The following is a 13,174-nucleotide window of genomic DNA, read 5'->3' as shown; positions in this document are numbered from 1 at the left end:
TATATTCTATGCTGCCAGCCAAGGGCCCAGTAGCTGAAATGTGCAAGTCAGTGGAAATTAAAACAGTTAGAAAGCAATTCATTTTATGAGAACTGCAGAACACTGGGCCAAGGATACAGTCCATATATAGTTTGTACACTTTAGAGCAATTACCAGTGAAGTGCTTCAAGTTATTTTGACATTTTAGGCCCTGTATCAAATGAAACCATTACTATTATTTCGAACATTGCTGCAGCTTCAGAAAGGGCAAGAGCAACAGGGACAAAGTTGTCCCTTTGTCAGACTTGTCCCTTGAAAACCTGGAACTCTGCAAACACTTGTTCTTGTACTTCTCATTATCCTAATATAACCAGATCTTTTCCATGAAACAAAATCTAAATATTCTGACGACTCAGTGAGTAAGTCACCCCGCAGAGTGGCAATGAGTCATACAAGTCAAGAGCTTTCATACATAGCCTGTATGTTAGCTAACCTTAGGATCCCTGGGCTATGCGTTGGAATATTTCTCAAGGAATACTGCTCCCAATCACAATCCAGCAGTCTCTGCTTGAAAAGTGTACATATGGAGAGGATCGTGCTGGGCCTCTGTGACACTTAACTAAGATGACCAGCACAATATGCACCATGTCTCTGCACACAGAAACGTAACAGTATTTTGCTCACATATAAATTGACAAAGCAGACTGCCAAAATTTTGGGTATTGTACTGTAAACTCAAACCTTGGAGGGCATAAGGAACACAACATTTTACATAATTCTATGGCTTTTAAAGGATTGAATAGATGTATAAAGTCATATGTACAGCTACCAGTTCACTCATTTCAAGCAACAGGTCAACTTAGCACAATAGGAATCCCTGAGGATTCTCCAGTGTGATTTTTAAAGCAACATCATAGATACTGAATATATAACAATTTATAAGATGATAAAGATACCACAGTGATAGGTCCAGGGTTTGGGGAATGGCCACCAATTCTCAATGAAAACCTAGAGTAAGCAATGGAAATGTCATTATCATTTGTTGAAACAATGTTAATGCACTGATTTATTCAGCTATTAACACCAGTTACTGAGCCAAGATGTATCTGGCCACAGGAGGCCTGCAATGGAGGATTAAAAATTAATCCATGGCTGCTTTAGTCTTTGCTTCATGGCTTTGTGAGACAAACTATGGCTGCAACTCTGCTAACATTATCTATGTGCTCACACCAGGTAACTAGGTAACATCAAACGGAAACCACAGGAATATTTTTACCATGACTAACACACTCAAATTCAGTAATAATAATAATCCTTGCATTTGATATAGCGCCTTATCATGTCTTCAAGACATCTCAAAGCACTTCACAGAATATACTGTAAAGTGAATTGACTGTATATTTTGTGGGCGAAACAAGAGACAAGTGGAGAATCAACAGACACCTTAGACACTGTCTGAGATCGCTGCGTATTAGTATAGTAGAGCTCCATTATAAAGCGGATGTTGCAATCTATAAAATCCTAACCAACGCTATAATGGAGCACAATTACCAAACAGGGCTTCTGCATTCACTGCAGATAAGCAGAGAAACAATTTGCTGGCTGTACACTGTGCTTACGAAATATCTGCACTAGCCAGCATCATGTAGCAGCAGTGGAATGAGCTCATGAATTTTGCATTTTTGTGTAGGGTAAATAAACATTTAACCCCCGTAGTAATTACGTGTTTTAAAATAGGGTTCAACTGTAACTAGATTTTTTTAACTTAAAAAAACTTGGGGCTGGCATGACAAGTTTTCAAAAGTTACTGTTGTTTTTAAGTGGGCAAAGCTCATGAAGCAAATAATGGAAGATTTCAGTGCTTGTCCCTCCATGCTGAACTTTGCTGCTCCAAAGCACTGGGTTGTTGCAGTAAACAGCCCATCTTGGACCATTCACATACTAATCTCTCTCAATCTTTTCACAACAGTCTTAGAGGAATGCACAGAATCTGAAATAACGATTGGAGTTTATCTGACAGGTCCTAAATTTAAAAGAAAAATCAATCATTATCCTACAATAATTTCTTTAAAAATATCACAAAGCACTTCACAGAGGATTACCATTGCATATTTGTAGGCAAATTCTCTTTCATATTTAGTCGCCAAAGATCCATCTAATTCCTTCTTAAATTTGCTGACATATTTTGCTTTCCAGGGTACCCTATTCAACAAATTCGATATGCCCTTACCAATTTTATTCAACAGTGGAACACTACAGATTGTAGCTCATCTTAATAAGGTTGAGAAAAGAAATGGGCCCATAATACAATCATTGATAAATTATTCATGACTGTACAACGCTACAGACCATTCTATGGAAAATATATTTAAATTAAACAGATTATCAGAATGTTAAATTGTGGTTTGGTGCACCCTACTGGGCAAAGTCTAAGAATGCATGTTAAAGCTTGCCAATCATCTCCATAAATCTAAGAATAAAGACAAGAAGATCTACTACAACTGCATCCGAAACATCACACAGTTAACTTTATATAAATTTTGATGAATGCAATGTATTAGAATTTTAAAACACGGTGGTTTGAGTCAGACCCAGAATTAAAACGAGGCGTTAAATGCTGGTGAACTCTTCTGGGCTGTCAGGTCACAGCTGAAGTCATATCCTGCGCATTGCGCATGTGCACTATGTGCAGAAAATCGGTCAGTCAGCACCAAAGTGAATAGCACTTTTAGTAACCCATGGTACTAGAATGCAACCATGCTATAAACAGCGCCCCTCTATACTACGGTGTGTTATCATGTAATCTGCTGGTTCTGTCAGACAGGTCTACAGAATCCAGAGCACCTGTGATGACGGCCCATCCTGGATAATCAGTAGAATTTGGAGGGGCGGTCTGGTCATTTGGAGTAGGAATTCTTTCCAATCAGCTCTGTAAGCCAAAGCCCCAAGAGGTAGAAAGGTCTCAGCTGGACTCGTAGCAGGAAGCTAGCCAGATGATGCTTTCAGTATCAAGCTTTACAGTTTTAGTTGGTTCAACTCTACAATCCCAGCAGAACCCCATTGTACACTCTGGGGTCCCGAGCCTTGGCTCTTGCCAATGCACCCAATAAACTCTCCATAATTAGGTAATTAGGGTATGTCCTTCTGGGGAGACGGTGCACATTCTAGTCTGTATTAACTAACAAGTGACTGACACCCCAGTCTGTGAATTAGTGCCAGTCTGTGATAACCCCATGCGATAACCACATTGTTGGCCTATACCAGAGATCTCGTCATTGGACACAGAGGTTTATAGTGCAGACGGCTATTTGGCTAATCAAGTCTGCACCAGTTCTCAAGCAAGGTGCTCATTCAATCTCACTGCCCCGTCTTATTCTCAAACTCCTTCAATCCCACTGCCCTGTCCTATTCTCATATCCCATTCTCCATATATCTGTGTATTTCCCTCCTGAAACCCACAATGAACTCTGCCTTTACTAACTTATTTCGCAGGGCATTCTACATCCCAAATCGAGTCACTCGACTGGCTAACATTCAGATCAAATGATCTGACCTATCACTCGGCTCATTTTCTAATAGGCTATAACATTTTAAGAAGATTGAGCAGATCTCTAGTATCAAAAAGGCTGAGACTACATTTAGAAAATCTAGTTTGAGTGGGTGCTGAAGAATCACTGGATCCCTTAAACTACCACATTAGCTAATAAGTGACTCTTGCATGACTGATTTGACCAATAAGAAGACATACATCACCGCAAGCTGTTACAATGTGAGGTTAACAGTCATGAGCTTTTCAACAAAGAGCGATCTTTTCACTTACATGTTTACTTAATGTAGAGTTTCAAATACTTAATGTTTGGGGACTTGAAAGTCTAGGTGAATGGTGAAGATCCACAGAATGGTGGATCTTAAAGACCAAAAAGAGCAGCAGAAAAACAAGATATGTTAAGAAGTGGAAAGGTGCACCAAACATACTTTAAATGTTTGTGGATTGTACAAGAAAGGAGTCCCACAATCTTGCAAATGCATCCACCGAGTTTTGATTCCAACACAGAGATGATGCAAGGAGGAGATAATAACTTCCCAATAATGTCCTAAAATCTCTGGGTTTTCTCTACATTTCAAAATCATTGTATATGTTGCATCATTAAAGCACTGCGATAACAAGCAAAGCTATGTGTATGTGTGGATATGTATATAGTCACTGACCTGCATGTTCCTAAGAAGTTGAAAGATTTCCATAGTTCTGGAAACGATATCTTGCACAGTCTCCTGGCCAATCCGGCAGAGGGAAGCCGTGTTAACCTCTCGTCCAGCCTGGCCCGGTGGTCCTGTAAAGGCTCCAGGCATTCCTGCCCCACCTACAGGGGGTACTGCCATGTCTTTCTTCCTTCTGACACGTCAGTGTTCAGCAAAATGCTAGAGGAAAGAATTATGTTTAAATAATAATAAACATGACTGTTTCAAAGGGTTAGAGCTTAATGAAGAAATTAAGACTATTGTACAAAATTTCAAAAGAACTTTGTATTGATTTATGAATGACCATTAAAAAGTATAATGGTCTATAAATTTAAGTAATGAGCGTATGCCACAATGCTGTGATGCATTATCAGAACCTCTGGAGTTTCTGATAATGTTTGGCTTCAAGAGCACAAGTTCAGGCTAAGTGACAAAAATGTTGAGGTTTTTTTGGTCAGCCGGGTATCTGACACATGCGGAAACGCATCACCATACTTAAGAGTATCCAAACCAAACTAATAAGCCCACCTATGCATGGAAATTCTAGAGATAAGATGTTTTAAAATATAAATTACACATTATCATTTTCTAGCTGCTGTTATGTTTCACTGAAGAGTCAATGGGTGTGTCAAGCCTGGATAGAATTTGCAATTTGATAAAAGGCAGGAAAAGTCAATTTTACTGAGAAATAATACTTTTACAGAACAACCCGAGGTGAACTCTTCTTCCTTCAGAATTTGGGTTTGTATGGATCAAGATGAGGGGTGACTATGATAGGACATGGGAGCACTTTAATTTCACTTTTGGCACTGACTATCAGCACTAAGCTCTCCCAGAATCCATGACACAAGAAGCCAACTCCTTACATGACAAGATGTCTGCACTTATTCAAAACGCCATTTGCTATAAGCAATTTCTAGCAGCCTGGAGGCCATATTTTCTGGAGTTGCAACGTAAAGCAGCATTGGTGAACACAAACCTACAACCTTCCCAGAGGCAAGCGTGCAACCAAATAAATTAGGCTAACTCATGATCAATCCACGGTATCATCCAGCTGCATGAATATGAATCATATATTATACTTAAACCAATATCAGGCTAGCTCAATCGGTAGCACTGCACTTGATGTTAAGTCAAAAAGCCTCCAGATAAAATTGATCCTTCATTCACTTCACGGATGTTTGTGGAACTTTGCTGTGTGTAAAATGACATGTTGCCTACAAAAACGTCGCTATACTCAACACCAATTACTGTGGGCATTTTAATGGAATTGCCACTATAAAAATGTAAATTCTTTCTTAAAACCCATTCTGTTTTACAGCAATTTATTTAAGACACACCATAAAGCATTTGCTGAGGATTTAATGAGGAGGTACAGCAGGATAAAGTCAGGCACAAGTGAATTAGAATTCATGGCTCTACCACCAGTGATTGTGGGGTCAAAGAAGCAACTTCAAGAAATCCCACCATATAATGTATTTATATAACCCATCAAGTGTCCTGTATGTCCCCCTGAAGAGGGGAGGAGAGGAAGGCGGAGAGCGGACAAAATCTTGGGTGATTATTTAATAATACTGGAATAGGACAAAATCACATAACCTCAACATTCAGTGCCGATGTTGGGTGGATTTGTGGAGTCTGGAGAATCTGAGCTAAAGTAAGTCATCACTGTTTGCTGCTCAGTCCAAGTCACAAGTGTGACTACACAGCATATTACATTCAAAACTAGTTAGTGCCCAATTTAAATCTGAGAAAAAAAGGGGGTAAATTCAGAACGAATCTACACAAACACTATTTCAGAGTGAATAGTGAACCTGTGGAACAGGCTCCCTAGGGAGACGGCTGAAGCAGAAAGTGTTGATTCTTTCAAATACAGATTAGATAGTTTTCTTTTAGGAAATAGCATTATGGGATATAGTACATAGGTAGTTTGGGACATTTGTGCATGTGACTGTCAGGAAGGTGGAAGGCAAACTAGTTGGACCTCAGTCTTTTTTCGTCTAGCATTTCTTATGTTTTTATGTCTGTGAAGTTTGCAACACCTTTGTCAGGTCTTTTTGTGTTACATCGGATGAAATACATTCTGCAAAACAAAAGCTATTGGCCATATTTGCTCAATTAGAAGCACTACCATCTGCTATTTAAGCTACTTGTTGCTTGAAAGGATTATGAATAAAAAATGCAGGAATTTCCAACAATTCTTGGAATTGCTATCTTGAACACTGAGCCACTCAGTGGGCACTCTCCCGCTTCCCGAGTGGAATTATGGTCCTGCATCGCTCAAGAGGGGACCATAAATGTATTGACTGGAAGATGTAAGATCCATACAAGGAGGGGATATTCACCTATAAAGTACAGTTGCTATACTTTATAGTAAACCCTGTGAAGCGCTTTGAATATTGCTAAGAAACCCTGGAGGCAGTGTTGCTTCCTGACCAGCACATCTATTTATCAAAGCCCCTCACATAAGAACCTGAATTGGGAAACAGGTGCTGCGTAAGTCTGGCATGCGAATGAACATCAAGGTGGATAGCACATCACAAGCTGTCCTGTAAAATGCTCCCACTACATTAAAGGCAGATGTCCGCCTGATACCTGACGAGGAAACTCTGAGGCTTGGAGGAACAGCTGCTGGAAGCTATTCATTGGTATGCTGAAAGGTAAGCATTTGCTGCTAAAACTCTGCACCTCCAACTGATGGAACTATTGTTCAATGGGTAGGGAGTTCTGAACATATGTTTGTGCTATGGGTAGAAAAATGGTGGTTATTCTCTAATCCATTTCATGCTGAGCTGTGCTGCTCACTAGAAAGTGCACAGGTATCTGCCATCCACGGAATGAGGGCTCAAATCTGCAAATGTCAAATGACTATCCTTGGGGGGAAGGGGGAGAGTGAGAGGAGGTAAGCAGGTTTCCTTGCAGCTGACCTGGTTTCAAGGTGACATGCATCGGATCAGAATTAAGTCAACCATCTGGGGAGCTTCAGTAACCCAGGTCCCGTGCCAGGCTGGTCAACAACAAAAATAGCAGAAAACTTTCCAAACAGTGATATCAATGGCAAGCTACTTGGTTTTAGCTCCAGCAGTTCACCAATGTACACTCTGGGATCCCCAAGATTTGGCTCTTGAGAACCTGCCTTAATACTCTCTGGAATTAGGTAAACAGATATTCCATTCCAGACAGGAATTTTCACGTGTAGGTAGCATGCATGGAACTTTGGTTCAGATACTTTTAAGCATGATGATGGAATTACACATGTGTCAGACACCTGGTGACCAAAAGCAAAACAGCTCAAGGTCAACTTTCAAAGTCAAATTCCAGGCAGGACGAAACTTGGGCAAGTTTCCTTACTCCACACACCTAATAATAATCCCTCTAAAACAAGACAATAATAAGTTGGTCATTTGCAATCCACGACTGTATGTGGGACATTGCTGTGCACAATTGGCTGCCGCGTTTCGCCCACACATATACAGTCAATTCACTTTACAGTATATTCTGTGAAGCGCTTTGAAACGTCTAGAAGACGTGAAAAGTGCTATATCAAATGCAAGGATTATTATTATTATTACTACATAAAGGGCACTGTATAAATGCAAATTGTTGTTAACAGGGAGAAGAATTCCAAGATACATATGTGAAAGGCAATTTTAACAAAGGTAAATATAATTAAGTTATCCACCCTGAGAATTTCAATATTTGCACAAGTGGGAAAGCAGCCTCGTGGAGACGGACGATGCTGGGAGTGTTAACTGGAAACTGAACTGCTCTAATGATGTATCAGACAGGCTCTGGCCAGCTGCCATTTTTCTGAGGAGGGATTAGCACTCTTCCTCTTCTAGATACCAATCCGGCACTGAAACGTACATGTAACTTTATCTGTGTTTTATCGTTACTTTCCACTCACACAAATGAGAAAACCTCCTTCTTTCACATACAATATCTCAGTGCCTTCCACCATGTCTCTCTTCTCTCCGAGTGGAGTTGATTCTTGCTGTAGTTTGATTCTTGGATACCACCCACCCTCTGGTTCTCTGATGGTAATCAGTTTGTGCCCCGAGATCAAACTGTAGTCAGGAGGGAACACAGAGCTAAAATGCCCTCAGGTTATCTGCATTAGAAATAACGATCCCAGTAGTGTCAGGAGCTTGTTTGTTCCCTTTTCGGATCAGCAGGTGTCACACGCAATTCCACCAACACCAGTCCTGGCGGGTAATCTTGTCCAAGTCCATCTGATATTACCCGAGTGGCATAGGAGGTTCACAACACCATCCACCAGGGCATTTCTTTCTTTCCACAAGCAAGACTTCCGCTCCTTACGAGTGACCCCACCTCCATACATACAGCTGGAGTCCAGGATCTTACCCGCATTGATTCAAGTCACAGGTGCACTTCTGCATCTTACCAGCCCGCTGCACGCTCTCACCCAAACTGACAAGTCTAATTATTAAGTAAAGTTTTTTTTCCAAAAAAACAAACAAATTTAAAACATAGCTGTGGATGGATAACAACAAGTCTACTCAATTCAAAACATTTTTTAAATAGTTTTTTTTTACATAAATGATAAAACTCACAAATGTCTTAAAAGAGGGGGCAGGAGTGTGAGGAGAGGGAAGAAAGGTGAAATAAGAAGCAGATGCTGGTTAGGTTTATACAGAAAACACAGCACTGTTGCCCAGCCGCCAGCTGCTGGATTAGGAATCCACTCATTGCCGAGTGGAGGCGTTTACACAGAGACCTGGTGGGGTGGGCACGGGCGGGGGAGCTGGTGGGGTGGGCACGGGCGGGGGGAGCTGGTGGGGGGGGGGGGGGAGCTGGTGGGGTGGGCAGAGACGGGGGGAGCTGGTGTGGTGGGGTGGGCACGGGCGGGGGAGCTGGTGGGGTGGGCACGGGCGGGGGAGCTGGTGGGGTGGGCACGGGCGGGGGAGCTGGTGGGGTGGGCACGGGGGGGGGAGCTGGTGGGGTGGGCACGGCGGGGGAGCTGGTGGGGTGGGCACGGGGGGGAGCTGGTGGGGTGGGCAGGCGGGGGGAGCTGGTGGGGTGGGCACGGGCGGGGAGCTGGTGGGGTGGGCACGGGCGGGGGAGCTGGTGGGTGGGCACGGGCGGGGGAGCTGGTGGGGTGGGCACGGGCGGGGGGGCTGGAGCTGGTGGGGTGGGCACGGGCGGGGGAGCTGGTGGGTGGGCACGGCGGGGGGGAGCTGGTGGGGTGGGCACGGGCGGGGGAGCTGGGTGGGGTGGGCACGGCGGGGGAGCTGGTGGGGGGTGGGCACGGGGGGGAGCTGGTGGGGGGTGGGCACGGCGGGGGAGCTGGTGGGTGGGCACGGGCGCGGGGGAGCTGGTGGGTGGGCACGGGCGGGGGAGCTGGTGGGGTGGGCACGGGCGGGGAGCTGGTGGGGTGGGGTGGGCACGGGGGGGGAGCTGGTGGGGTGGGCACGGGCGGGGGGGCGGGGGGGGGGGGGGGGGGGGGGGGGGGGGGGGGGGGGGGGGGGGGGGGGGGGGGGGGGGGGGGGGGGGGGGGGGGGGGGGGGCACGGGCGGGGGAGCTGGTGTGGTGGGGTGGGCACGGGCGGGGGAGCTGGAGCTGGTGGGGTGAGGTGGGCACAGACTGGGTGGGGTGTGCCCGGTTGCTGGGGTGACGGGATGGGGTGACGGCCCGCGCTCTGCTCACCTCCCTCATGTCACGGTCTCTCTCGCGCACACGCTGTTGCCGCTCCTCGCGCCGGGGCGGTTGGTTCGAGTCCGAAACAACCAAACGCTTCGAGCCACGAGCGGCGTCACGTCTGCCTCCCCGCACAGCGCCACCCGCGGCCGGGAGGTCCCCGCACACCCCGCCTGTACAGAGAAATACCCCCCATACACACAGTGTACACAGAGACATACCCCCCCCCACACACACACACACACAGTGTACACAGAGACATACCCCCCCCACACACATAGTGTACACAGAGACATACCCCCCCACACACACACACAGTGTACACAGAGACATACCCCCCCACACACACAGTGTACACAGAGACATACCCCCCACACACACAGCGTACACAGAGACATACCCCCCCCACACACACACAGTGTACACAGAGACATACCCCCCACACACACAGTGTACACAGAGACATACCCCCCCCACACACATACAGTGTACACAGAGACATACCCCCCAAACATACAGTGTACACAGAGACATACCCCCCACACACACAGTGTACACAGAGAAATACCCCCCCCCCCACACACACACACACACAGTGTACACAGAGAGATAACGCCACACACAGCCTGTACACAGAGAGAGATAACATCACACACAGTCTGCACAGAGAGAATAATAATCCTTGCATTTGATATAGCACTTTATCACGTCTTCAAGACATCTCAAAGCGCTTCACGGGATATACTGTAAAATGTAGTTACTGTATATTTTGTGGGCAAAACAAGGTAGCCAATTGCGCACAGCAGTGTCCCACTAACAGTCGTGGATTGAAGGATCAATTATTTCTTTTTTGGACCGAAGCTAAGAAAGAATCGAGGAAGACATAGAAAAAGAGGCTGATAGAGAGAGAGGGTGAGGCAGATAGTGAACTGAAAATTCTCCTGGTCTCAGCCCCAAGACCAATTTGAAAAGAGAGAACTCCACACACAGCCTGTACACAGAGAGGGAACCCCACACACAGCCTGTACACAGAGAGGGAACCCCACACACAGCCTGTACACAGAGAGGGAACCCCACACACAGCCTGTACACAGAGAGGGAACCCCACACACAGCCTGTACACAGAGAGGGAACCCCACACACAGCCTGTACACAGAGAGGGAACCCCACACGCAGCCTGTACACAAGAGAGGGAACCCCACACACAGCCTGTACACAGAGAGGGAACCCCACACACAGCCTGTACACAGAGAGGGAACCCCACACACAGCCTGTACACAGAGAGGGAACCTCACACGCAGCCTGTACACAGAGAGGGAACCCCACACACAGCCTGTACACAGAGAGGGAACCCCACACACAGCCTGTACACAGAGAGGGAACCCCACACACAGCCTGTACACAGTGATAACCCCACACACAGCCTGTACACAGAGAGGGAACCTCACACGCAGCCTGTACACAGAGAGGGAACCCCACACGCAGCCTGTACACAGTGATAACCCCACACACAGCCTGCAAACTTTTTTCCTTTGAAGATGGTTTCGCCCACAAATATACGGTCAATTCACTTTACAGCATATTCTGTGAAGCACTTCGAGACGTCTAGAAGACGTGAAAAACGCTATATCAAATGCAAGGATTATTATTATTATCATTCTTAGTTTCAAACACACTAACTTAAATTGGCATTCACTCTTCTACCCATAGCCACACACTGTGTGTTTGTGCACTGTTGGGATCTGATCATTTTTAATACTTCTTCTTTGACTCCTTTTCTCATCTACATGGGGTTGCAGGTGTTCATGATTCTTCACCTCTCCTCCTGGTCCACTGGATGGTCTACATACCACATGGACAAGAGCATAGGAGTTGATCTGCCCACTGGCGGCTTGGAATCAGAGTTTACCTAGCAATACTTATGTTCTATATTGGCTGATATCCAAAGCTCCCACGTCCAATCTACCAAATTTAAGAGCTATTTCTGACTCCAGTGCAGAAGGTGCCTTGCCCTAAGCACTCATCCTTCCGTGATGGCTCCCAGAACAGTATTTGCCCTCTACCAAGTGGAGATTATTGTTGGGGTTTTCCCTTCATTGTTGCTTGAAACCAAGGAAGCTCAAGCTTCTCCAGTATCTTTAGAGGGCATCTGGTGATTGTAATACCTTAAGATAAAAATATTACGTTTATAGGGCTTCTTTTGAGCTAGTTAAGCAGCATAATATTGAGCTACTTTTGGGCTAGCATTTAGCTGACTTTGGGCTACAAACATATTTTATTTTCTGGCAACCCTGCCTGGAAAATATCCAGAGTTGGCAGCCCTACTTCTATCTAGGCCTGTACATTTGCTGAACTTGCTCAACGATCATCGTATCGCAAAACACTAATTTGTCCACAACATTGTACCCCACATAATATTCATCATATCCTCTATCTCTCTAGTCTCAAAAATGTTTCTTTGCCTCTTCTACAACACTTCAAGAACAGTATTTTGTCGTCTTTGTGGCTGTAGCGGCAAATTTGTAGTTACCACAAAGATCCATAAATCCTACTCAAATCAGTGCTAATTGTGTCTTGTTTCTCATTATCTTCAGTGGTTGTGGTACGTGCACATACCTCAATATGTAATGACTCCACTGTTCCAGAATTCATTTTGCTTATTTCAATGTCTCGTGTTTTTTTCAATCCAAGTGACACCATGTAATAAGAATGTACTCCAAAGCACGGCGGTTATTAGTTATTTACTTTATTGGGTCTCAACTGCGAGCAATTCATTTCAACAACCATAACCACACATGGTCTTTTCCCAGTATCTTTTTCGATTTCCTATCTTCCTCTTTTTTTTATCAATTGTCCTTAATTTTTAAAGTGATCTCTCTTCAGGAACCTTGGTTTAACATCTCATCCAAAGGACGACAGCACCTTAATTTAACATCTCATCTGAAGGATAATGTCTTGAATGTGTATTTTGTGCTTGCCTACACTATACAGTGAAATCCTGTGTATTAGACATCCCTTTAAGAGCAATGGCCAAGTTGAGAAGAACCAATAAAACAAAAAGTATAAAAGGGGCTCTGGGAAGGGTGCCAGTGTGTGTGTGTGTGTGTGTGGAGGGGGGGGGCTATGATTGGAGTATTGTTTTGTTGTGAGTGATGATAAAGAAACTACCCAACACACCCATACTTGAGGTGCATAAGGAAGGATTTTCCTGTATCTAACAACCTCACCATGGTTTGGAATGTTAATAAAAACTGCCGACCCTAGTCGCTCCCTTTGGTCTACGAGGACTGACCTGCTT

General features: G+C 44.8%; 1 protein-coding gene across 1 annotated transcript in view; it reads right to left on the bottom strand.

The window, feature by feature from the left end:
* The window catches only part of LOC103184957 (mediator of RNA polymerase II transcription subunit 30), a 29,376-nt gene extending 19,327 nt beyond the window's left edge, over positions 1–10,049 (bottom strand). Inside the window, exons 1-2 of the mRNA XM_007903223.2 lie at positions 9,886–10,049; positions 4,189–4,398 (exon numbers count right to left, since the gene is read on the bottom strand). Coding sequence (XP_007901414.1) covers positions 4,189–4,359 — 171 coding nt within the window. The 5' untranslated portion in view covers positions 4,360–4,398; positions 9,886–10,049. The remainder of the gene's footprint in view (positions 1–4,188; positions 4,399–9,885) is intronic.
* Between the last annotated feature and the right edge of the window lie 3,125 nt (positions 10,050–13,174).

The sequence above is a fragment of the Callorhinchus milii genome, unplaced genomic scaffold (genome assembly GCF_018977255.1).
Source record: "Callorhinchus milii isolate IMCB2004 unplaced genomic scaffold, IMCB_Cmil_1.0 Scaffold2, whole genome shotgun sequence".
Taxonomy (NCBI): domain Eukaryota; kingdom Metazoa; phylum Chordata; class Chondrichthyes; order Chimaeriformes; family Callorhinchidae; genus Callorhinchus; species Callorhinchus milii.
Note: the sequence above shows the minus strand (reverse complement) of the source record. Positions and strands in the feature narration are given on the sequence as shown.